Source organism: Microtus oregoni, unplaced genomic scaffold (genome assembly GCF_018167655.1).
Source record: "Microtus oregoni isolate MIOR12 unplaced genomic scaffold, Mior012 000036F_ref0000092, whole genome shotgun sequence".
Classification (NCBI taxonomy): domain Eukaryota; kingdom Metazoa; phylum Chordata; class Mammalia; order Rodentia; family Cricetidae; genus Microtus; species Microtus oregoni.
This window is the reverse complement of record NW_024543095.1, coordinates 18,209,868-18,236,467: the sequence shown is the minus strand read 5'-3', so window position 1 is coordinate 18,236,467 and position 26,600 is coordinate 18,209,868. Positions and strand designations below refer to the sequence as shown.

Here is a 26,600-nt window from a genome sequence, read left to right as displayed (position 1 = left end):
CTAAACCCTGGCCTGTCTGATGCTGGGGAGGTAGCACCTTGGACTAGCACCTCGCCCTCCGCTTCTGCTTGCTACAAGGAGCATGCCTCCAGGGAGACGTGGAGAGGAACTTCCAATGAAATCACTTCATCTGGGGATCAAACGGCCAAGACGGTCCTACTGAATGAACTTGTCTGCCAGACAGAAGCTTCAATCGATGGTTCTCCAGGCGCAGCCTCCACAGCCCCCCACCCCCACCCCCACTCTCCCCAAAGACAAAATTTCTGGTCTTCCCATTCCCTCAGTTGCCTGTACTCCTCAAGCCATCCACTACAGCTCCCCTGAAGAGCCATTAGCACCCCGCTTTGGCCCCTGTGACCTAGGACACATGCAACCGAGGCAGATGGGTCTGGGGGCCCTGAGGTCTGTGTCATGTGTCATCGCTCTGTCCAACTTTAGGGGACCTTTACAAATGGCAGGGCACCAAGCTTGACTTCTCAGCCTCTCAGCCACTCTTCCTCTGTAATGTCAGCAAACAGATGCTGAACCAGCCTGGCAGGGTGACAGCCCAGAGCGCAGGGCCAGGAGAACCAGCAGAGAGCCTCGCCAAAGCCTGCCACCACGGCACCTCTTCAACCACCTCAGATCAGCCAAGGCAAGGTCACAATCCCCACCTTCCCCCGGCTTGGGGCCTCTTGGGAGGCATCCACTCCACTCCTCTCCTTAGCTAAGGTCTGCATGGCCTTGCATTCTGTTCATTCGGCCCCATTCACAGGGTACGTGGGACCTGTGTCCTGAACACCTGTGCCTGGCCACCTCTCTCTGAGGTACTTGGTGAGGAGCAGATTTGGTGCAACATGCCTCTGAGCTTGGCTCAACTGAGAGCAGCTGAACATGGCCCAGGGGCTCCACTTCAGAGTGAGAAGGACCTTACGTGATGACTTATGCTCATTCTAACAGCAGCCTATATACTAGGCAGAGCCATCCCCATTTCACAGACAGGAACACTGAACCTCTGGAGAGGCAGGAACCTTGGCCAAGGTTAAACAGTGAGCAAGGCAAGGTGAACCTCAAGTGCAGGTCAGGTAGGCTTGAAAGCCACGTTCAACTGCCAGCCAGTTCTCCTGAAGCCAGCTGCTGTACTGGGATCTTAGCTAGCCAGCGCTAGAAGCAGTTCCAAAGGGAATTCTGACCTCTGTCTCGGCCTTCCTCTCCCTCCTTCCCTCCTCAGCTCCCAACTGATCATCAGTTTCCCCTGGAACTACAAGGCAGTTTGCACCGAAGACCCTTACCCCACACTGATATGATGTAGTCCAACAGAAGCCCACTTGGGAAAAGGTAGGACTAGCTCAGGCTGCTGCCACTGTGGGACCCCATGCTGTCTGCACAGCTTCCAGCTCCTCTGAGCCCTAAGGCATGCTTTGAAGTCACAAGGGCCAAAATTATATTCCCTTTGATATAAGAAAGAAAAAAGAAAAGCCTAGCAACATAATACCTAAGTTTTCTCATAACTTATGGTTGGACAAGGCTGGCCATCTCTGGTTTATCACTCTGAGAATCTGGTACCACCCCTCCAGGACTGGGAGAGCTGGGTGGGGATGCTCTACAGGCTTTTACAACCAGAGTCCACCTCTCTGGCCTCAGAACCCAGTTCTCAGTGCTGTAGGTGGGGGGGCGGCAGGGCGGGGGAAGGTGTGCAAAGACGTCTCTGGGGCCACAGCCACTCCTGAGCCTGTCACGCGGCTGATATACACTGAGGATTAGATCAATGAAGGAGAATAGTTTACGTCACTGTGCCATCAAGGAGGAGAGAGGTGGCAACACTGCTATCTCCCTGCCTTCCCAGGGCAGATGGAAGAAAACATCTGCATCCCTGGGCATTAGACTATGAGCCAAAGCTGGTACGGAAGGGTTTCCCACTGTGACTGTGGTGCCCAAGGAGGAAAGGTTCTGGGAGAACCTGCAGCTAGTCCCCCATAAGAGAGCAAGAATCTGTGTCTCTGAAGTCCGTCCCTGGGAGAACAAAGCAGGGGCTACACCCACAACACCTTGCATGCCCCCTCAGGGCTGAGTGCCTTGAGTTGTCTCCAGAGCAGAGAAGCACCTTCCAATCCAAGGCAAGCCAAGGGTGGAGGGAGTGGGCCCACCTGTGGCCAGAGCTTGAGTCTTTAGTGGAGCTGAGACTGCAGAACGGACTAACCCTACATACACCACTTTGGCGAGAAGGCTATTCTGAGCTAACAGCAGCTGAAAAGAAGCAGACACAGGAGAAAGATATTTACAAAGTCCCCTTCACCTCTACAGAGGGACAAAGGTTGGTTACAGAACTCAACATCAGGTCCTGATGGGCCCCAGAAGGGCCCGTTAGAATGTCAGGAGTACACTCACGAGGAGCCTCTGTCCACCATTAGCGTCCCATCTGGCTTCCCCAAACCTGCTGTCCCTAGAGTGTCAAGGTCCTACTCCTTTGTCTTGGCACATCTCTAAGACTGTAGGTTTTCTGCTGAAGACTGTCTAGGAGAGCGTTCCAGACAACCTCAGAGACTGTCACTTCCCCCAGCCCCCAATCATTTACTACTGTCTGCTTCTTCTGTTCCTTTGACTTCTGTATGGTGGGGTGGGGAGTGAATGCAGCAACTCAGAAAGACGGAGGAAAATGATGTTCTCCTTCATTGTATTGGGAAATGGAGTCAAACGTCAACCTCAGCCTCAGGAACAATCGATGACCCTCCCTGTTAAGGTGTCAACGTAGGAACACCCTCCTGAGAGGGCTCTCACTGGCTTGGTCAGACCATTAGCTACTGTCTAGGCTCCTGTATCCCACTGTGTTGGAAGTGTCCAGTGCTACCGAGGAGTTCTGTGAGAGAGATGAAGGGTAAGAGCTTGGGGTTCCTTCCTGCCCTCCCTGAAGACCAACCCTCCTTCTCCGTGGACACTGATAAAGACTCTGCTTCTGTACTCATACTACATGGGGCACACAATGTCAGCTATAGCCTTCCGCCAACACACAGAGTTCAAGTACTCTAGCCGAGGAGGGTTTCGGGTGGTGGAGGAAGGTGGAGACTGCCTGGCAGACACTCCTACTACCTGTGACAGCCTCTAGGACTAGACGGATCAGGGATCCTCTTGCTCTGGAGTCTGCTGTGGGCACAGTAGAGCGTTATGTCCCTGTCATCCCTCTCCCCCACCACCTCAGACATAGAACTGCCAAGGAGGCAATGCCTTCATGCATGGTCTGACGTGGATTCCTAACTTGCATGGAGGGTGAAGTCAAAACCAGGCAGAGCTCCCCCATCGCATCTTGGGAGGAAGATGGCAGACAGGGCAGCAAAACACCTGTCCCTGTCTTAGACACCTTCACAGGTGTCTTCTCTTCTCCTGGTGTTTGCCAGCCCTGCCCTATGATGTGGGTTCAAACCTGGCCCCTAAACAGTACCCTAGGAATATCCCCACCCTCCTCTTTCCAGACTCTGGGCAAGGGGGACTTCCCCATGACTTCAGAAGAATTTTCCAGCCCAGGCTTGTATGTGGCTGAAATCCCACGGGAAAGGATAGCTCTCCTGCTTACACCTACGATAGGCAGTGTTTCTGTAAAGGCTCAGTGGTGTTGTACAGCTACAATGTCTTCCCTAGGAATCTGCCTTGGCAGTGACTTCATGGTGGGGGATCAATACCCTTCTTTGTTCTTTTCTTTGGATAATTCTCTAAGGATGCATCTATCCCAGAATACACAAAACAATGTCTCTCTCATTCTCTGCAGATGGTTTTACAATCAATTCTTGGTAGAAATATCAAACTGGCCTAACCCACTAGAAATACTTTCCACTGTGTTATATCATATTTTAAAGATCCCAGGCTCCACTGATGTTTCAAAGCAGAGCTATGCTGTGATTGATTACCAATGTCTGTCAGTGGAGGGGCCTGGAGAATAGTGGTCTGTATGCTGTCTAAACCTCCTTCCCTATTTCACTGCAGACTTTCATGTGCATGATCTCATTTGATTAGAAGAACACTATAGTCTAGGGACCATTATTATCCATTTACAAAAGGGGGCATCGGGGACATGGAAGTTAAGTCTCCTTAAGACCCCCAAGTAAACCAAGGCCAGACCCAGGATGAGAGCCCTGATGTCCCGAGTCTCGGGTCAGCACAAGGAAGACATTTAGATGAGGGGAACACTCGAATCAACATGCTAAAAGCATTCACACGTCTTTAGGAAAATATGCTTAGTAAATCTTCTCCAGGCTTGCAATTTGCTATTCTTTATGCATATGTGTGGGATGCTGGCAGGAACAAAGCCTGTGGAAAGGGGATGGGCTGCCCACGCAGGAGCCGACTGCCCCTCTGCTTGCTGGAAACTGAGGGTGGGCAGGCCTGGCTCCGACTTGCTCCAATTTCATTAAATCAGCAAGGCACCCCAGGAAGAGAAAAGGGACCATTTCAGTAACATCTGCAGGGAGCTACTCTGGACAGCTATTCAGTTACCATGGAAACCCATGGTTGGCAACTGCTTCAGTTTCAAGAAAATAGCTACAAACAATAATAAGCATAAATGAAAAATGGTACACTGTTACTTCCAAATTGTTCTTGTTATTGGATTTTGCTGGGCTTGAGGGCTGAGACCGCAGGCTCATATCCGTGAATCATGCCAGCCCGGTCCTCCTCAGTAATCAGGTTTTCTGGACATGACCCCTAGTGAGGCATTAATCAGCTAAGCTGATGTCTGAAACACAGGAGAAGGGGGATGTGCCTTGTAAAAACACCAAATGCCAGCTGGGCTGTCCACAGGATGGGAGGAAGCTATGAGAAGAGACAGGGCTGTGTGATGTGGCCTGCGATTTCTTTATCTGGGGCTCAAAATTCAAACAACTCAAGAGGAAAGCTGACAACAGGAGCGAGGGCTGAGCAGGGAATGTTTGCTTGGTTCTGTTTTCAAGGGCTACTGGGTAGAAATAATAGAAGATGCTTTGGTCTCTCAAGTGATTTCTTTAGTATACGCCTAAACTCTTTAAACCCAATTTGAAACCCAACCCTTCTGGCTTCTTGTCGGGGCTGCGTCCCCTTCTGGCAGTGGGAACCCTCTGACCACATGAAACTATTCCCATCCTTGTGATCTCCCTGTGCCGGAAGTCAGGGGCACTGCAAGAGCCATCCTCAAGGTGAGAGGGCAACCAACTGGAACCCAGACCTCAACAGGACCTAGATAACTATGGGCTCCGAAAAGGTCCTTCCAAGACCACTCGTGCCTCTGCGGGTGGGCTTGCTTCCTGCTACTCCACCTGTCCTGATTTCCATTCTCCAGAAGCAGCTACAGAAAGCAAGGGGAAGGTCATCTTTGGAGTCTAATTCTACAGAGTAAGAATCACAATGATGCTTCCCAGGCTGTAGAATCGTCACTGTATGGATAAGCAAAATCAAGGTTCAGAGACAGTGACTACCCATGATCACCTAAGGTAAAAGGTAGCTAAGACAGGCTACCAAACCTCCCTACCCGTGGGTGTTGTAGGTGTGTCACTGTGCCCTTGGTACCCGGGTCCGGAATCCATGTTCTAGAACTGGCGTCTAATGACCCAGGGCCATTTGCAGTATACACTCAAGCTAGACCTGACGTGGCTCACCCTTGAGCACCCTAAGGAGACAGAGCTCCTATGGAATGGAAGAGGCAACTCAAAGGTTGGGGAGAGTCTGAGGACCCTCATACAAAGCATTTGGGGAAATGTCTAGAGTCTGGGTTAGCTCCCAGGGTAAGGTTCTAACAAGTGTCCATGGAATCTTTGGATGTAGATCACATAGAGAATTACACAACAACATGGAAGCCACAAAAAATGTCAACCAACCCTTCTAGATTTTTTTCATCAATGTAGACTCTGATAGGAGGGAAACAGCTCACACCGATAAGACATATAAGATACCTCTCACAGCAGAGCTGGCAGGAAGTCACTTTCTAGAGACGCCCAGTGGCAGCGGCGGTAGCAGCAAGGTGCTAGCCTGAAGGGTGAAGCGACGGGCAAGGAGGTGGCAGGAGGCAGGATGACTCACCAGGCTGTACATGATGCACACGCCGTCCGGGTTCACTGTGAGCGCCTCCTTGTACAGCTGCTTTGCCTCTTCCAAGTTGCCCTTCACCTCAGCCAGCCGGCCCCGCATGTAGAGCACCGAGTGAGAGGTGGGGAAGAGGCCAGCAGCCTCCTGGATGCAGAAACCTGCTTCCTTGAGGTGTCTCTGCTCCATGAACAGCTCAGCTGTGAAAACAGGAGCCGGGGGAAGTGTGAGTGGGGGTTTAGTCAAAGGGAGCGGCCTCAGCCCACATCCCTGAGCCCATAAAGCTGAGGCTGAGCCAAGGAGTCAAGACCCAGGGCTACCTTGCTGTGAAGTGCTCTAAGTGTCCACTCTGTCAGTCACCATGCGGGGTACAAACGGCCTCAGCCAAGGCCACAGAAACCCTAGAGAAAGTACTTTCACCATCCCACTTTAGAAACCCAGAACCACAGAGAGAGCATAAGGGATGGAGTTCATGTCAGGCTGCCTGACTTTAGACCCAGCACTGGGGAACAGTGTGGCCCAGGGTTAAGTGCGTGCTTGCTTGCTTGCTTGCACGTCTTTGACACAGGTCTCAGTCTGTCCTGGCTTTTGTTCATTGCTTCTCTGGGCAGAGGGCAGGATGGGAAGAGACCTGGTGACAATCCTGGAGGCCTCTCAGTCTCGAAGCAGAGTAACTGAGAACGTATACTGGGCCCTGGCGTGCTCAGGATGAGGTGGGAGCGTGCTTGGAGCCCAGGAGAACCAAATGCTGTGGAGGACGGGGACAGAGCGATCTGGGGCCTCTGCTGAGGACACGAAGCTCATGTCAAGTGGCACAGGGGCAAGGCTACCTCCTGGTCTGAAGGAGGCTGACTGGGACCAAGCCCCAACCTCACAAGCTATTCTGTCTCATTAACCCTCACAGGTAGGCTCAGAGGGAGGCATGCGTCATTAGGGTTTTCACCATAAACAGCGAAGCTGAGGTGGGGAGGGCCTTGCTCCAGTTCCTCACAGAGGAAGGACAACTGCAGAACCGGCTTCCTCTCCCCCCACAGCCTCTCTCTAATGCTCTCTCTCTCTCTCTGTGTCTCTCTCTCTGTCTCTGTCTCTCTCTCTCTCTCTCTCTCTGTCTCTCTCTCTCTCTCTCACACACACACACACACACACACACACACACACACACACACGGCCAGCAGTCAGCATCAGATCCTCATGAAGGGCTAGGGGAAGAGGTGCTGTTTCTCCCATCTCCAGGCAGACCACAGAATTGTGCATTCAGCCCCACACTGCACAGGCGTTCGCCCACTCCAGACGCTTTTAGACACGCTGCTTGCTGGCCCACTTTGTCTTCTTTCCAAGCGGCCCCCAGGGCTCGGCTGCCCCCTCCCGGAGCCGGTGCCTATGCGGAAGTCACAGAAGGATGGCAACACAGATGGGGAGCGCGGGAGGCCAGCAGAGTCTGCCTTGCGGCTCTGCCAAGAGCTTTTCCTAGCACAGGCTGAATGCTGAGGTTACACCAGTTCAGAGCATGTCTGGGGTAGGGAAGGAACTCCCAGGAAGAGATGGACAGACCTGGCTCTGTCAGGAAGACAGCCTAATGAACTGCAGTATACAGTGGGAGGGGTTCTCAGGCAGGAAGGCTACCTCAAGTTCATTGTATAATCCAATCAGCTTGCCTCATCCCAAAATATTACAGAGAGCATTTGGAGCACTTTTTTTTCCCCCAATGATGGTAAGGAGCTGTGATAATCTGAGAAATAAAATCAGAGGAGACAAACTCTCATGCCGTGGTTAGAGGGATGGGTAGACATCCAAGGCCCCTATCCTTAGAGGCAGTGACAAGCCAGGATTGGGTGGGGCTGGCGAGTGGACAGGGATCTGGCTCGTCTCCCTATCATTCCCCTTTTCTACTCTCCTATTGAGCCGCTACCGGGGCCTTGGCACATGCTCTATTTATAACTGAGTATATAATGTGCAGCTCTATCAAACACAGACTTACATGTCCAGTCCACCCATAAGGAAGAAAACAGGGGAGTGGCAGTGGCAACTGGGTCCAGGACAGTGAAATGACAGGTACAGGCTGGGCCAGGTCAGTGCCACAGTGGTGTGGTCAGGAAGCTTTTTCTAGAGGAGTTCACATTTGAGCAGGTAGAGAGAAGGGAGGGACTGTGTTAGAAGCCCCAGGGTACAGTGGAAACGGGTGCGGTATAAGGCTTGGTGCGGGTAGATGCCCACGTCACACACACACCAGCAGCTGTGGGTGAGTTCTCCGGGAGGCGCTCTGAGAATCTAGGGTCAGCAGCCAGCCAGGCTGGGCCCACTTGGCTCTGTCGTGTCTCATTAAGCTGTTTACAACTTGCTGCTCTGCCTCCAAGTGCCCAGGAGACCGTCCCTGGTCCTCGCCTCGGGTACTCCTCAGTGTGTTCACATCAACAGATTTCAATTAGTGCTGGGGGCCCTGGGGCTTTCTGAGGCCCTGGGCCCTGCCGAAAAGCCAGATACCAAGGACCCCTCCCTGAGAAGTGGGCTCCTCTGCCCTCTGATGGGTCTCTTTGGCACTCAGGCAGGAGTCAGAGTGGCAGGTCTCCTAAGGGCTCTGGCCACAAGGCCTCACACAGGTCCTGGGGGCTTCAGTGTACCTACCATGTTTTCATAACCTCCGTGTCCCTGGGCAGGTGCTCCTAGCTACTGCTTGCTGTTTTACCAAACATGGTGCTCTTAGCCAGTCAGCCGGCCGGCCGGCCAGCCACGGCTGCAGCAGGAGCCTGGTGGCATGGTGCCCACCACTGCCCGGATCCTCTACCTCAGACGGCTGTCAGGCCTGCCATGCCCACACCCATGTGCTCCCCTGGCGAGGGCTGGGTTAGCACTCAGTGCTTAGCCTTATCTATGGCAGCGCGCAAGCCTTTGTTCCTGCCTGTCAAAGTACATTCCCGTCCCCAGCTCCTTTTCTCTCTTCCTCCCTTCTTTTCCCTCCCTGCCACCTGCTCAGGCTCAGCCTCCTCTTCGGTCTTGGCTCTTGGTTCCCTCACTACCCTTCTCTGTGCTTTCTCTCCCCGGGGTACAAATGGAAAACAGCTGCTCCTTGGAGCTTTGCAAGTCCCTCTTATTGTTCTCAGAGGCAGCCTGGTCTAACCCTGCACCCAGAGCTGGTTCTAGTAGCCCCGCCACTCTAGGCCCCAGGTTGGGGGCTCATTTCACTCTCTAAGGCCTTTCCCGTACTCTTGTGCAACAGGGAGGGTCTTGTCCTCAGGCTGGCCCTATGCTGGGAAGCAGGGGACCCTTCCGGGACCTCAGGGCCTTTTCAGGTGAGAACCTGTCAAGACCTCCTCCGAAAATGGAGGGAGCTGTGCACGGCCTGGGACAAGAGTGAAATAGATAAGGCTCTAAAACAGTGCTTCTTGAGCCGGGCGGTGGTGGCGCACGCCTTTAATCCCAGCACTCAGGAGGCAGAGGCAGGCCGATCTCTGTGAGTTCGAGACCAGCCTGGTCTATAGAGCTAGTTCCAGGACAGGCTCCAAAGCCACAGAAAAACCCTGTCTCGAAAAACCAAAAAATAAATAAATAAAATAAAACAGTGCTTCTTAACCTGTGGGCCATGACCCCCGTGGGTCCAACGGCCCTTTCATGTGTCAGATATTTATATTACAATTCATAACAGCAGCAAAATCACAGCTATGAGGTAGCAATGAAATAATTTTATGGTTTGGGTCACTGCAGCAGGAGGAGCTGTAGTAAAGGATGTAGGTAGCATCAGGAAGGTGAGAACCACTGGTCTAAAAGGAATCTCCCCTGCCTGGCCTTGACCTCCACAGTGAGGACATATTCATCCATCTCAAAGAAGGTAAGCATGGTTCCCCATGAAGCAGGAGGTGTGGACGCTCAGGACAGAACAAAGGACTGTGGGAGTGGGGCAGAGAAAAATCAAAGGGTCACAGAGGATTCCAAAGAAGAACATGCCCCCTCCCAGCACTGAGCCCCCCCAGCACTGAGCCCCAGGCAGCACAGGTATGACAGTCAGGGCTCAGGACCCCACTGTTCTGAATGTGGGAAGGAGGGGAGAATAAATGTTAGAGGAGCCCTCCACAGCACCAAAGCAGGAGGAGCAAGAAGGGTAGGAGCCAGGCAAAGAGTCAAGGAAGACAGGAAATGAATGAGGAGCAAAGATGGATAAGGGGAGGGAAGGTTGAAGCCAGGCGGCTTTTATGGCCCTTTTCTACCCCTTGTTCTCAGCCTGGCTCTGCCCTGAAGGTCAGGGTCCCTCCTAAGAGCTGCTGTAACTATAGTGAACATCAAAACACACACACACACACACACACACACACACACACACGCGCGCGCGCGCGCGCGCGCGCGCGTGCGCAGTGGCTTACACTTGCAGGATGAGGTCCCTAAAGCTCTCAGATAATATGACTTACTGGGGTTTGGAGGCCAGGTCAGCTTCCTACAAATACAGAGAGCCTAGAGCTGTCTGGGAGTCCTTGGATCTTCAGGGCAGGGGAAGTCCCTGTGTGTGTCCTTACCCTTCTCTTTGGTACACTGTAAGCTGACAGAGATGCTCTCAGTAGTGAGAAGTGTGTGTGTGTGTGTGTGTGTGTGTGTGTGTGTGTTGCTCTTACGGAAAGGACCTCTGCACACTGAAGATTTTGGAACACACAGGGTCTGGCAGCAGCTTTCCCATTCTAACAGACCCATAGCCCAGGAAGCAGGACCCCTACTGCTAGCCTCAGTGCAAACCCTCCTGGAATCTGGGGAGCCTGAGGGAGTGGAAGAAGAAAGGAAGTGTGGGAGAGAAAGGGCATGACGGTCCCAGTCAGTTTTCACAGTGGACCTGATTGACAGATTCGGCTGCAGTTTATCCCAAACCAAACTTAGCTCATTCAGAAGTGATGGAGATTCCTTTTCCCCCTGCACAATATAGTATCTGTTAGCATTAGTGTGTGGAGGGTGGGAGTGGAGGGGAGAGTATGTATGGGGGGTGCTGACCACAATACGCTTAGCCTGGGCCAGGTGGGGCAGTGTGGGGACCTGGTCCTGGCAGCTTCCTCCAGCAGGTATTCAGGACATGCTGGTGAAGATGGCAGCCCAGGGACAGAGGATACAAGTGGGTCCTGACATGATGAGGTGCCGAGGACACATTCTCTCACTCCCATTGAAGCTGTACATCTGTCTATTTTCTGCTTCCGGAAGAACAGATCTCATGATTCATAGTGAGGCTTGGGGACATGCGGAATAATGTCAGAGTCCTTTGCAGTGAGGGACAGTCAAATAACGGAGCCCTGGCCAGTGACTCATAGGGTGAAGGGATACATGGAGATTCTACGGTGTGTCCTTATGAGAAGAGGGAGGGTACTTTTCCTCCATGTTTATCTCTTGCCTCAGAATGAGTGTCGTGAGGAGCCGCTGTGAACCGCAGGGATGTGAGCAGTGCCCTAGAGAAGGCAGAGTGCCACTCGAGGTTGCCCTTTCTGTATTGTTGAAATAGGCTTCTCCCTGGTAGAAGGCACCAGAGTTTTGGATCTGTGACCACACCCGCTCAATCCCCTGTGATTGTGCTTTTTTCTGTGTCCAGAGGCTGCTCTCAGACTTCTCTGTGCAGTGACATCAGGATAATGTCCAGAGCAGAAAGGCTGACCCGTGACTCACTGAAGGGTGTGTGTCTGTCATGACACACCAGGTTTTGCTCCAGGTTCCGAAAGGCCTTTCACCTTTCCCTTTCCTTGGAGTTCCTGCGGGCACATGCGCCTCCCCAGTGTCAAGCAATACACCTGGAAACCCAAGGTGGCTTCAGATGCATCCAAGTGCAAATCCCAAACACATCAGGAAAACAAAAGGCCTAGAGAGCTACTGTCAGAGGGCCACGTGGCAATCTGTGGGGCTCCCATGACCATGCTGACCCGGCAGCAAGGGCTCTGTTCCACCTCTCAGAGGCTGGGATGGCTTCACTGTTAATCACACCTTTCCCTCCCTCGAGACATTCCCTTTCTGAGTGCCACCCAACCCAGAGCAACCCTGAGATGCTAAGTGGGGCAGTATTTGCATTACATTGTAATCACAATGCTGTTCTGTCTAGGCTTTCTGTGAATCCAGGTCCATTCTTCTTCTCTCCAGATTCAGAGTCCCGGACAAGAGTGGGGACAGGCTGCACACTGATGTGTCCACATGTGGAAAGCATGCCACGGGTAGCACTGGGCCCTCATCAGTGAGCATTCTGACTGACCGCCATCACCACCTATCCAGGGAACTGCCTATTGCTTCCTCTTGCTTCCTCCTCCGTCCCCCTCCTTGGGGACGACAGGCCACTCCTGTGAGAACAGGAAGGAGGGTAAGATGAACCCAGAGAAAACGGGGCCCGGGGGCCCAGTCTTCGGCAGTTTGGGAGCCTGGTAGGCTTAGGTCTCCTCTCACCTTCTTGTACGGTGTGGGAGAGACATCTTTGTCTCCTATTCGACCTTATTCTTTTCCCTGTAACCCATCACACCACGGTCAGGTTAAGCTGCCAAACACCCTACAGTGTGTCACTCCTTGGCATTTCTGGGCCAAACACACACTCCGTAGGTGCTTCACAGCCACACGACGAACCGGAAGGAGGCTACCAAAGCCATGGCCTAGCCGTGGAGCGCCCATGACGCGCCCTGCCGACTGCTCTAACTTGTGAGTCATTTCAGACCAGGGCTAGCCAGTTGTCAGCCGGCACGGGATCTGATCTGGGTGACCCGAGCCAGAGCTTCCGGAATCCTATCCCTCTAGCACTCATTTGCCTGTAGGAACAGTGCTGGCCGGAGCCCAAGAGGTATGTCACCTGGACAGCAGTCTCCGTGCATTAGCCCTCTCCTGACCTCAGACCTCGCCTATCCGGGGGCTTCACCCCACTGGGCAAAGAAGAAAATCCACAGCCAGCCGGACAAGAGATACGCAGAAACCTGAGGGGAGGAACATTCTTCTCCTGGGGCACCTAGACGAGATGCTAGGATCTGAATTCTGGGTGCAAACATTCTCTGAGGTTAGGAGGGGGAGGCTAAAGCGGGGAGGGAGGAAAGAAAGAAAGTGAGTTGGGAAACAGAACTATAGAACTAAGAGTCTAACTTCGTAAGCCTCCTCGGAAATCTCTTTCTCCCCATCATCCTCAAGGACAAGGCATCAGTGGCTCAGAGGACACTCACCGGCCTGGAGCCAGATCTGTTCCAGTGTGGTCCATAGCTGCATGGGGCCCTGCTTCAGGACCGAGGTTGTTATGGTCAGCTCCGACATGGCCTCCTCCAGCCTCGAGGCTGCAATAGATGATGCCCTCCGAGAGCCTGCTGAACAAGAGGGCAAGGGCTGAACGGAACTCAGGATAGGACAGCTGCCACACACACCAGCTCACAGACCCTAGGGAGGGTCTTCTTCTGCCTGTTCCTCTCCCCCAGGGAGCGGCGTGCATCTGAAGGGGTAATTTGGCAAAAATCCCACTGAGAATTTATCCCGGGGAAAACAATCCTAAGTGTCCGCAAAGATGCTCACGTGACTCCTGCCTTTAATACGGAACACAGAAACCCTCACATGTTCGACAACAGGGAATGGGTAAAGCAAGTGAAAGTGTAGTCACGCAAGGCTCTGAAGACACACAACCAACACGCCGGCATGGCACAGTTATGGAAAGGCCTTCACGTTCTCCAGGTGAGTGGAGACCAGCTTGTCACAACACAGTCACCCTGAAACAACTAACTGTGGGCGTGCCTCGAAAGAGTTTCAGAGATTTTTCCAAGTAGATGGCAGGATGATTTTTCTCCTCTTTGGTGATCTTGACTTCCTGTCTTTGAAGTACACACTTTTCGCATATGTTAAGACCCTATCCGTTTGAAGCTGGGAAGCCAAAAGATCCTTGGGCACTGGTTCGCGGCTAACCTAGGCCCTCAGAGAACCTTACTTGCTGTGGCCGTAGGTGGTGCAGGCCCTGCTCGGGATTTATAAGCTGTTGACATTTGAAATTCCCATGCAGGTGAAACAAGAGCATGTTCTCTTCCTCAGAGGCAATAAAGGCTCCAATAAACCCAGGAGGCCTCAAAACAAACCACAGATGACTGGTTTACGAGACAAGAGCATGGGAAGCCCTGATAACTGGACACGATTCTCTTTAATTATAAGGACCCCCACCCCCACACCATGCCCTTCCTTGGGGACAGTGGGTCCCCAAGCAGCCAGGCACTGTGGTGGTATTTCTGGCGTCAAGCCCTGGGTTTGCTTAGTGAGATCTACTCCATCTGTCTTAACAACAAAGCCTAGCTTAACTCACATCCCCGGATCTGTCCCATTCTCCCAATTCACTCTGCTGAGGAGGCATGGGCTTTCTTCTGTTGCCCACGATGGGTGGCCACCACCCATCTTTGGGCCAATTGCCAGCCCCACCCAGAGCCAAGATCAACCCCGACCTTACCGGATTCTGCATCATGCGCATCTGGCAGGGTCAGGTGAATGCCGTTCTGCTTCTTCACTGTGAGGCCCTCAAAGCTGCCATCCCTTTCCAGGCCTCTGGAAGGCAAAGGAGGGCAGAATTCCATGATGCGGATGACCGGCACCCCCAGGTCCAGCAGGGAGCAAGAGGGAACCCCATCTCAGCAGACTCTGAGGCCAAAAGTTCAAGCTCAAGAAATAGAGCAAAGCCAGAATGGTAGGGAATGACAGAGACAAGCAGAAGGACAGACAGACCAGCATGGGTCCAGGACACACAGGCCGACATGTACACACCACAGTGTCCATGCCCTCTACCTCTGGGCACAGGGACTGCTTGCTGGCTTCTGTCTGAGGACGGCCTGGGTGAAAGTCCAGGAGCCACCCGCTGCAATGGAACCCTCAGACTGCCCAGTAGCCCCAGAGGAGCTCCGAATGGCGGGCAAACAAACGTGCTGGTCTCATTTTGGTTTCCATCCATTTCTCTAAGCTCCTGCACTTCCCACCCCATGGGGGGGAGGGCTTTCATTTTCTCAGGGTGGGAGGTGTGGGGAGCCAGGGAGGTAACTTCGCTCAGAAAGGCAGCTGCTGTTGCATTCTTGGTCAGCCCCCACCCATGCCCAAGGAAGCCAATGGCACTTGGCATGGGTTGAGGAAACTTCAGGAAAGCCACTACAGAAAAGGTCCCAGAAGGTGTCTTCCTGCTGGAGGTACACTAAGATGCTGCCTCCAAAGATGATGGAGCCACAGTCCAGGGGATCTTTGTTGTCCTACCTCGGGTTCACACTGGTCCTGACATGGTTTGTAGATGCTCAGCCATCTTAAATAGGCTTCGGAGGAAACCATCTCTCCAACATAACAGATCAGGGATGGTTCCTTTCCTTTGCCACTGTGGAGGTTTGAATAAGACTGACTCCCATAGGCTCTTATATTTGAATGCTAGTCGCCAGGGAGGGGCATTATTTGAAAGAATTAGGATTAGGAGGTGTGGTCTTCTTGGAGGAAGTGTGTCACTGAGGGAGGGCTCTGAGGTTTCAAGCCCAGTCAGTCAGTCTGTCTCCTGCAAGCACTAGCTCTCTCTCCCTCTCTCCCTGAAGGTCAAGATGCAGCTCTCAGCTACTGCTCCCGCACCATGCCTGCTTGCCTGCCTGCCTGCCTACCAGTATGCCTCCTGCTCTAATGAAAATGGACAAAGCCCCTGAAACTGTAAACCAGCCCCCAACAAATGGTTTCTTTTCAAAGTTGCCTTGGGTATGGTGTCCCTTCACAGCAACAGAACAGTGACCAAGACTTTCTTTTCCTAATTCTCGAAGCACCTGAGTGGGGAGATCAATGAGCCAGGGACGTGAGGCCAAAATGATGTCCTGCTCCTCCTCGCCTGACTTTTCTCATGGTCCTTTTCTTCTGTAACGAGCAGAATGTGTGGCTCACAAGCTAAGAACAGACACCTGGACAGGAGCCTAGTTTAGAGCTCAATTCCATAAGTGCCCATCATACTTCTTCTCTTCTCCCACAAGCGATCCTCTCCTAAGGCATTGAAGCATTGCATTTTGGGGCACTGTGCTGCACAGTTGAAGGCTAACATGGCACATGTTACTTGAAGTACCCTATACCAGGGGGCTGGAGAGATGGCTTAGCAGTTAAGAGCATTGCCTGCTCTTCCAAAGGTCCTGAGTTCAATTCCCAGCAACCACATGGTGGCTCACAACCATCTGTAATAAGGTCTGGTGCCCTCTTCTGGCCTTCAGGCATACAAGCAGACAGAATATTGTATACATAATAAATAAATAAATAATTTTTTTTTTTTTAAAAAGAAGTATCTATACCAGATAGGGAGATGTGCCAAGCTAAGCAAGTCATCAAGACTATTACAGATAGGGCTGAGCAGCTGCTGAGAGGCAGTAGCTTCATGAAGGAGGGACTGGGGGTGATGAGAACATCGGACCAGCAGCATGGTGTGTGCAGAACACAGGGGTGTTGGGTGGGAGTGGTGTAGGCTGGCAAGGTCCATGGTGTGTAGATCAGACCCTCGCACTGCGCATTTTGGTCTTGGTTTATGACTGCCCAAAATTAGATTTTCCAAGCACTGGCTTCTGGTTTATGGCTCTAGGTCCCTGTCTCCTGGGGCAGCCAGGAGGGACTGGATCCAGATTTGTCCTGCTGTATGTTGGGGTGAGAGTTGTGGCAGCTTCCTGAGGAGGTGCTCTGCACTGTGAGCTCCACCAGCCTCCGGGGACAGAATGGAGTATGTGCCCCTATGAGAACACCTGGCAGCTGCACAGCCTGCTTTCTGAGTCAAAGCTACCAGTCTGTGGGTCCTTGTCTAGACTGGCCACTTGGATGTGCAGCCTACCCGCCAGCCAGATAAGGAGCAGCCAGCTCCAGGGCCACTCCTCTGCGAACTGAGTCAGGCTTTGCTGTTCCAGCAAAGGCATTTGAATGCAAATCCACCTATACCAGAGAACAGTGCATGGGCTTACAGTGCTCATCGCCAGGGAGGGTTTCTACTCCTTACGTGAAAAATCCATCACCCACAGTTCTCTGGAAGTTTCTACCCATTCATTCTGCCCTGCTCTAGAATCTCCCAGGCCTGGGAGCTTGCAAAGGTAGGGCTAACTGTCTGAGGTTTTTAACTCCATGCTATTTCCCTGGTCCTCCTCTGACTTCACGAGGAGAATGGAGGACTTCTAGGTCCCAGAGTCCTGTGCACATGCTCCATGGTCTGGAACTCAGGGTTTGCCTCCCAGTACTGTCACCTGACAGGTAAGTGGCAAATTAGACAAAGGCCATGAATCTCAGTCTCGGACAATACAGAAGACATAAGTGGCTGATATGTCACATAAAGCAAGAAGCCCAGGACCTGACTCAGGGGCTCGATGATGGCTTTTCTACTTTCTCACCACCCTGAGCTCTATCTTCTAACCAGGGCTTTGTGTGTGGTACAGAGGATTGTCAAGGGATTAAAACTGAGCCATGAATATAAAAATCCCTGAACACTGAGTTTGACATCTCCACCCAAACCAACAACCATGTTTTGTAGGTACCGTGGCCTTCCAGACAACTGTTAGCCTGGCAGCCACCACCTGCCAACCCTGCCCTCTAACCTGGAGCAACCCAAGGGGCAATGACAGCCACTTACCCCAGCTGAGAGAAGTTGTAGAGGGTCTGCCACAGCCTCAGCATTTGCCTGCAGGTCACGAGGGCTTCCTCCGGCCCTTTCAGAACCTGCTCCAGCTTCACCTTGGTGAACATCAGGCTACGGGGAAGGAGAGGCACAGTCAGCAGGCCCTGGTGAGGCTTGCCTCCAATGATGGGGCTGACGGAGGGGGTAGTGACCCCATTGCTCACTTCTCCAGCCCACAGCAGGCACAACCTCTGTCCCACCCATCAGACATTTTCTCCATGCCTCCGTTTCATCCCATCTTTACAGCATTTGCCGGTGCCTGCCCTGGTCACCCTAGCACCTGCCCTTGATCAGACACTATCATCTCTCAAATCTGTGACTCCCAGCCCCAGCCTGGTGTGTTCTGCCCCTTTACAAGCTGAGCTAAGCAACACCTTGAGTCCTACCAACACATGGCTAGGATTTCTACTTCTGTGCCCAACGAGGCAGAGGATGGACCCTCAGTAAGAGCCACACTTAGAAAGCAGCTTTTAGCTTGGGTGTTTTGCCTTGCATGTGTGTGTCTGGGTCACACTCCTGCAGTCAGAAAGCAACTTTGCATCACTACCCCGAGCACATCAGAGAAGGTCGAAGCATTCAACCCAGATCATTAGCACAGTTGCTCACTAAGGACAAGGAAGGGCCGGAAGCTCTGCTGTGTCAAGTGCTAGCCCTTTCTTGTTAGGGAGGTCCGCCTGCGCTGGAAGCATGGCCAGGCAGCATGGAAGTATTGCAGTGTGTTGGTATTCTGAGATGGGTACGCTGGCAATACTATTATACAGCAGCTACCAGGGCAGCCTTTGCAGAATGGCTGAGTCGTTGAGACCAGTACAAGACTGCGGCCTAGTTCCCAGAGTGGTCAGCAAGCAGTGAGGCCACCTCTGCTGAGAATCACATGACCATAGACTTGGTCACTGTCTGTGATGAAGTATGGCCCATGTGGCTACACCTGCCTGCTCCAGGAAAGGTGAGCTGTGTTGGGAACCCCACTTGAGGTGTCCGAGCCGCGACCTGATCCGAGGATGGCGAGCCTTACTCTTCTCTGCACAGAGACCTGGGTCTCCACATCTCCTCCCCCCCCCCCCCGCCCCAGCTTTTCACCTCTTTTTAGACTGTGACTGGAGATGGTGGAATTCACCCTCCTGTACATTTCAGAAGAGGGCTCTGGGCTCACATTTGTTCCCACTTTCCCGCGAAAATGCCTTCTGTGCTGCTGCATAGAGCAGCTGCCCTCTCCCTACCCGCGTTCACCTCTCCAGTTTCTTTTCTTTCCTTTCTTTTCTTCTTTCTTTCCCTTCCTTCCCTCCCTCCTTCCTTCCTTCTTTCCTTCTTTCTCTTTCTTTCTTTCAAGACAAGGTTTCTCTGTGTATCTCTGGCTGTGTCCTGGAACTCACTCTGTAGCCCAGGCTGCCCTCAAGCTCAAGAGAGATCCACCTGCCTCGCCTCCCTGAGTGCTCAGGTTAAAGGCGTGCGCCACCACCACCCGGCTCCTCTCCGTTCTCACATCAACCTGGACTTAGCTTGTTTTTGATAGGCCCTCACGTAGCTTAGGATTGCCTAGAACTCACTGCACAGCTGAGCATGACCCTGAACTTCAGATCCTCCCACCTCTACCTACCAAATGCTGTGGCTTCAGATGTGTGCCATAATGCCCGTATGAACGAAAAGTCCTGAAAGGAAGCTGCATCTGCCTATGAACGGACACTCCTGAGGGAATCTGTCTGCAAAGGCTGACTGGCTGATTAGAATGTCAGAGCTGTGGAGACTGGAATGTTGTGAGTTCAGAGAGCAAGTCCAGCCTGACCTGGTTCTGCTTCTCCAGAGCAGCCATTCCTTCATGCATGTTGGAACTAACATCTTGTGACAGTAGAGAAAGAACTTTTTAGAACTAGCTGCTACCAATCCCAAAGCCAAGGTAACATCTTGGGCCTATAGCAAAGCTTCCCCCAGCTTGTCCCTGCCTCTTTGATATAACCACCAGTATATTTTAAGCTTGCTCCAATTCATGACTTTCTCTGCTTTGTAAAACTCTAAAACCTTTTAAAATGACTTCCATGTTGGAACATGGAATTTGGGGTAACCTAATGTGTTCCTGAAACCACGGCCACTCAGAATGGTTTCAGAATAAACTAGCTCTTGACCCCTTTAATATGAGAACTATGGTTTTCATGTCAACACCGTTTTGTGAGGTGTTAGGGATTTACCCCGAGTCTCTTTTTTTTTGTGTGTGTGTGTGTGTGGTTTTTCGAGACAGGGTTTCTCTGTAGCTTTGGTGCCTGTCCCGGAACTAGCTCTTGTAGACCAGGCTGGCCTCGAACTCCCAGAGATCCGCCTGCCTCTGCCTCCCGAGTGCTGGGATTTAAAGGCGTATGCCACCACCGCCCGGCCTACCCTGAGCCTCTTGCATGTTATAAAAATCTCCTACCAGTTTTTTGTTTGGTTTGTTTCTTGAGAGAGGGTCTTACTATGAAGTCCTGGCACACCTGGGATTCTCGATGTGGACTAGGTTGGTCTTGAAGTTGTGGGTGAACCACTTGCCTCTGGGATTACAGGCATGGACCACCATGTCTAGCTCAACCTAGACTTTAAACCCCACTTTCCCCAAATCTTCTGCAACCTTTCTCCACCCATCTTCTGCTTATGAGGTCCTGAGGGCCCCAAACTAGGCAGAACAGGGCCCAGCTGGGTGGGGGGGAGCTGCAGGGAGAATGGGTGCTGTCCCATCTGTCCTTCACAGATCCCCACAGAGCACAGTATGCCAATATTTGGAGGTGCCTCTGCTTTCAGGAATATGAAACAGAAGAGACAATTGCTGCCTTAAGGTAACAATTACAGTGCTATAAATGTCAAATTGCCCAGAGAATCAAATGTTGTGTTTTTGGATCTGACTCCAATGCAAGGAAAGGAACGTGGAAGGGGGCTCTTGCTGGAAGTAGGAGTGTGGGAGAGTGACGGAAACTGTGCTGGGCTGGAAGACAACAGCTCTTAGAGCAAGGGTGTTGTTGGGAAGGGGCGGGGATCAGTCTAAGCCAACCTTCGCTTAGGGAGCCAGAACAGCAGAGTTCTAGGGCTGGTCAGCCCCCAGCTTTCTGGGGCTCTCCACAGACAGCCCTCTAGCCCATTGCTGTCAAGGAGTCACACCAAAGCCCCAGAGTCAGAGCCAGAGGTACCATGTGCCTGGGATAGCGAAAGATGAGCTGGATGAATAGCCTCCATCAACACAGGCTGTGTCCTCCTGGTGGCTGACATTCCACTCGCCTGAGTAACCGGGAGTGGAATTTCTCAACCCAACCACATCCTCTCTGGGTTGAGCAGGAGCTCCAACGATCACCCTTGGGTGTGAGCCTAAGGCTGAGGGTCCCGAGGCTCCAGATCAGCTCCTGAGGAGACTTCCTGGGTGGGTAGTTGAACACTGCCGGAGGGAGGGATCTTACAACAGAACTTGTCCTGCCTGACGTCCACACCACCAGTTTGGCCTCCTGTGACCTTGGGCTGGTGACATTGGTGTCAGCAAATCCTTGACACTTTTTCCTGCTTTGTTCCACACTGTGGTCTCTGCTGGGGCTCACCCCTCCCCGTCACATCTGGCCAACTCCTACACAGATACCACCCTCCAACTCTTTCAGTATCTCGTGGGGCTGTGTCTTAGGATTTCTATTGCTGTGAACAGACACCACGACCACAGCAACTCTTATAAAGGAAAACACTGCAATGAGGTGGCGGCTTACACACAGGTCAGGGGTTCAGTCCACTATTATCATGGTGCAATATGGTGGCTGGGAGTACGGTGGCATGCAGGCAGACATGGTACTGGGGAATTCTACATCTTCATCCAAACTCAGACACTGGGTGGTATCTTGAGCATACATCAGACCTCAAAGCCTGCTTCCACAGTGTCACACTTCCTCCAACAAGACCACACCCACCCCAATAAGGCCACACCTCCTAATAGTGCCACTCTGTAACGGGTGCTATATGCACCCCTTTCCGGTATAAGGTTTCACAATGTCTGGAAGTGTGCACTGTTGGCCTGGTGTTGAACTCAGGGGGTCTACAAATTCAGGTCTGTAAAAAACTTGGATCCAGTTCTCACTACGACATTTGTATCTAGCCCAGGAAATGCACTACCCAGCTATTAAGACAGAGCCCTTGGCATGCCACTGTGACTGGCTGGAGTTATGGTCATGAGTTCATCAGAATCCTGTGTCATATAGATGAGTCTAAAATGGCTTTGAGTAAGTAACTATAAGACTTTAGGAAAAAGTTCCAAGGCCCAGGTCCTCTTGCAAGAAGTCCCTGTGGGACTGTGTGTCCAGCTGGCACCTAATATCATGTTGTGTCTCTATTGCTTAAAAGTTTAATAATGAAGATAAGTTCGCGTAAAGTATTTTTTACCGGCTATTCCAGGAACAAGTGTGCGGCCAGTCCTGGCGTAGGTGGGAAAGTCACCATTTATCTTTGTGTCCCCTCAGTTTGTGCCCACCTGCTCAAGAGGTTCCGTCAGTTTGCTAATGTCCCTCAGCAGCAGCGTGCCTTGCTTCCCCTGTTCCCGGGTGGGTCCTTAGCATGTAGTGTGTGCCTAACACGGGAGTCTGGTTACTTGAGTCCTTATAGCTGCAGTGTGGGGGGGGGACACGCGACACTAGGCAGGCAACACACTGGTCAATTCCGCTCCAGCCTGCTCACAAACAGGGTCTGACCTCACAGGACAGGCTCTGAGGAGGAGTCACATGTTCTAGGTGTGCTATGTGGGTTTTAGGTGTGGTGTGCGGGTGTCTGGCTCTTTCTGACTGGGGCTGGGGGGTGGAGGGTCATCCTCTCTGGGGCCAAAGGCAAAAATGTCTGACTGAAACATGTCTCTAAGACTGGAATATCAGAATCTACTGGGTACCCTGACCAAAGCTATTCCAGGGGAAGGATGGTCAACTTTGACATTATTGTTCTTAAACTGCACCATGAATCCGGGCTTGGGAGACAGAAACTTGAACCAAAGTCTCGCCTCTGCTGCGTGTCACAAGTTCCACACCTGTAAACCAGGAGGGAAATCACCTCCTCACATATTCCCCGTGAGGCTGAGCCCTGATGAGCTTGGAGCAGCAGCTGAGAAACCCCAGGGAGGCGCCCAGCTGACCGCAGCTCAGCTGCCCTGATGCTCAGGGCAGGCTCCTGCTTTGAGGCAGAAATCCTACGTGGTTCAGAAGACATTTCTAGGCCAGCTGCCTCTGAAGGTTCTGCAAAGTGCCTGAGCTCCCTGGCATGTTCAGTAAGGTCTGTAGTGTCTGCGATAAACAATCCTTGGTTGCAATAACTCTCTTGCAATGTCTGCTCCCAGCAGAGAGCTGGGGTGCAGACAGAAGCCCACTGTCCAGCTCAGATCTCATGAGCATGTCCCAGGCCCCCTCATGCACATCTTAATTCTTCACCTCATGTACTGCGATGAGGTAAGGGAGTCACCCTGGCTGGCCCTGGCTCACTTCCTGCCAAATGGGACCCAGGGATACTTCATCCTTTCCAGCTCATTTTGTGTGCCCCAGCCTCTCCAAAACAGCCTATGTAGCCGCAAAGCAGAGATGGCAAGACCGAGGCTGTCCAGTGCCTGCACACGGTTCTCCTTGAGAACTGTTAGCTGTCGTCCTCGGACCTGTCTTCTTGCCAGGCCTGGGTTTATCTAGGCCGAGGTCAAGCTCTTATCTTCCAGTGCTTTTCCTTTAAACTCAACATACAAACCTAGGTCAAAGCACAGAAGAATGTAGTCTGGAAGGATTCCTCAAGGCCTAGAAGACATGGACGTCCCCAGGGCCGGAGCAATTTGAAGGAAGCAAGGCTTCAAGGAAGCTTCCAGAACATTCCATTCTCACTGGTCCCACTGGTTTCCGCTATGCTCCTGAGGTCTTAGGAGGCTTTTCTTGCTCTCCCGGGCTCCTTGAAGGGTGGCAGCAGGTGTGGCAAGTGTAAGGAAGGGAACATTATCTCTTTAAAGGACAGTAATTAGTAATTCTAGCTGGGCCTGCTGCGCTGTTTTAATGAAGAGTTCTATTTTTACAGAAAACATATAATTGAGTGAAAAAGCAGGCTATTCTCTGAGTGAGGTGGCCCGCACTCTGTAGAGTCTGACTCCTCAGGCCCCACGTGAAGGGTTTTCCCAGGTTTCCCCAGCTCAGACATAGAACGCTGAGCCGACTGATGGACGACTCAAGCATCTCTGCTTCTAGCCATGGAGCCTGAGGTAAGACACCAGGATTCAGCGCCTCATCCATGTCCCTGTGTGTAAAGTAGAAACAGCAACAGTTTCTATCACTCTTAGGGTTGCTGGGAGGGGAACAGGAACAGTGGAGCCGGGCGGTGGTGGGGCACACCTTTAATCCCAGCACTTGGGAGGCAGAGGCAGGTGAATCTCAATGAGTTTGAGGCCATTCTGGTCTACAAAGTGAGTTCTAGGAGATCCAGGACTGTTACACAGAGAAATCAACAAACAAACCAAAAAAAGATGGTGCTGTCCCACGGGTTTCTAGCATGTCATGGTATCTAGCTATTACTGGAATATGGAGTAGATTCTAGACCCTACATTGCCCCTCACAGCTAATTAATCTTGATTGATGTATTATCTAATCTTTCCATCAACTTCTTCATGTAAGAGTTATAAAGTCAAATCCTGGTGGGTGTGGTGGTGCACGCCTATAGTCCATGCACTTAGGAGGTAGAGGCAGGATGATCAGTAGACAAGGCTAGTCTAGGCTACGTGAGAGCTCATTTTACTAAAACATCACCAAACAGAAATTCAAACCAAAATAGTTAAGCAGGACCAGGGCTGTGAGATGCCCAAATCCTCCATATGTCCTCCCCTTCTCTTCTTTCTGCCCCACGAGTTCCCTGTCCTGCCAGTCTGAGGGTCTCTTGAGGTATATGAGTGCCTTGCACCCATCGTCCACCCTCCACTGGGGTAGCAGACAGAGGAGAGGCCACAGTCTCTGCCACAGAGAAGCTCTCAAACCCAAATAAAGCAAGGGGAAAAGTCAGCATCCAGTCTTCAGTGGGGGTAGTTTTGCTCCAAGAACAGGGAGTCTCTGGGGACCAGCGAATTTGAATGCCTGAGAGTTCAGAAGGGTAACCAGGAGAGCCGAAACGCAGGAATAAAGGTGCTGGAGTAGGCACAGAGGCCCCTGTCTCATGCAGGATGACAGGATGGGCACAAGGATGGAGGAGCTATACTCCCTACCCACAGTACCAGGCCATCCTCTTGGTCCTCAGTCAGCCTGTAATTACCCGGCTCATTGAGACCTGGTCGGGATGCCAGGTCAGACTAAGCCATGCAGGGCTCACTGGATCCTCTGAACCCACTGCTCTGGGAAAGTCACGAGGGCAAGGACTGATCACACATGCTCACGCTCTTGGAGGGTGTGATTTTTATAGGGACTGTAGCAGAAATGGCCTCCCTGAAGGGAGGCGGGGCCATCCCTAGTCCTAGTTTTATTACTTTCCCCCGGATGAATCGTTAACACTCAAGGGATCCTCTCTAGTAATTCTTAACCCCAAAGCTAGTGGTTTTTCCCCTGGTGTGGAGGGTTATTGTGACCCCTGTTCCCTAACCCTTGAAGGCCCACAGTGATTCTCCGCTTCTTAATGAATTTAATTCTGAAGCTTTAAAAAGGAGTGGCCCCAAAGTCCCAGCTTCCTGGAGTAGCTCCTGTCCTTCAAAGGCCCCTGCTCTACCTGTGAGGAACCTCAGCCTGCAGATCTGGCACACCGCGCCCTGTACTGGCTATTCCCATCTGTGTGCAGTGCCAACTGCTGGCTGACCCTACCAGTCCAATGTCCCCACCTCGACTTCCTTCTGCCACAGGCCACCTCCAGACAAATTCCTAATAATCTTGCCAGACATGAACATAATAATCTCGCCAGACATGAACATAAAGCACACAACACAGGGCCTTGCCATTTCAGGGAGGCTGTCTGAGAAGCTCTTAGACAGGACAAGGGTAGGTTCCGGGCTGATAGAGCCTCAGTTCCTATCTAATCATCTTTGTCCAGTGAGTTAACCCTCAAAGACCTGATGACTTCCCATTAAAGAGACAGGCCAGCCCTGCTCTTGTGGGCAGGGTCCTCTCAAATCGCATAGAGTAGGACCACAGAGGTGCTCACGGGATGGAGGAGGAGAAACACTGAGCCAAGGAGGGGCTGACCTTTGAGAAGGATCCTACAGTGCCAGTGATTATGCCTGGCTTAGCACTTCCTCGGCCACATAGCCAGCGAGTCCTGGCCGCTGACCCCGCGCACTGTGGCAGCCAAGCATGTTTAATGAACCCAGCAAAGTGATAAACTATGTTTGTGTTAATACCTTTGATTCCAACCCCCCTCCATGAGTGCTGGTATTTTAAGCATCCTTTTGATGTGCCACAAGCCCTTAACAAGAACAATCAAATAAACACACTGGGTTTAAGGCAGAAATGCTAACAGGAGTCCCAGGACTCTGGATCCCTTCGGCTTGGTGGATTGTACCTCCAGAAATATGTCACATGTAACTTGAAAAATAGGTGAAGGGGGCCAGGTAGCTCAGAGAAATGCCCTGGAGGGTCAACTTTAGCCTCGACTGGATCTAGCCACAGTCTGGCTCCAGCGGATACCTAGTTATTTCATCTCAAACATTTTCCAAAACAGCCCTGGTTTCCTGGGGCAGATGGCTGTAGTGATGCATTTGTTTATCTGGGGCGAGAAGAAGCTTGTGGAGAGGGCTATGTTGTTCCTACCCTGGCAAGTGCCTTTGGGACGCCAGCACACCTTCCCTAGGGGCTGGGCCAGCAGGGGCTCTCAGGAATGCCTACTCTGAGATAAGAGGTAGGTAGGCAGCCCTGCCCACAGTGGAGCAGGGAAGAGAACACATTTACTCCTGTGTCACCTTAGGTATGCCCAGGGCCCTCAAAGTCAGCCTGGCAGGCTGCCAGGGCTGGGCAGGGGAAATGACTGACAGCCTGGTTATTGGAATGCTCCCATCATTAGCCTAGGAGCTTTG

The 26,600-nt window shown here is 52.1% G+C and overlaps 1 protein-coding gene across 4 annotated transcripts in view; it reads right to left on the bottom strand.

The window, feature by feature from the left end:
* The window catches only part of Ttc7a (tetratricopeptide repeat domain 7A), a 110,705-nt gene that overhangs the window by 7,656 nt on the left and 76,449 nt on the right, over window positions 1-26,600 (bottom strand). For 3 of the 4 annotated variants that reach the window (XM_041630983.1, XM_041630981.1, XM_041630984.1), the window contains 4 exons: window positions 17,570-17,686; window positions 14,417-14,511; window positions 13,164-13,301; window positions 6,019-6,221 (listed from right to left, as the gene is read on the bottom strand). In XM_041630983.1, coding sequence (XP_041486917.1) covers window positions 6,019-6,221; window positions 13,164-13,301; window positions 14,417-14,511; window positions 17,570-17,686 — 553 coding nt within the window. The remainder of the gene's footprint in view (window positions 1-6,018; window positions 6,222-13,163; window positions 13,302-14,416; window positions 14,512-17,569; window positions 17,687-26,600) is intronic. The other variant, XM_041630982.1, reaches the window with a different exon arrangement.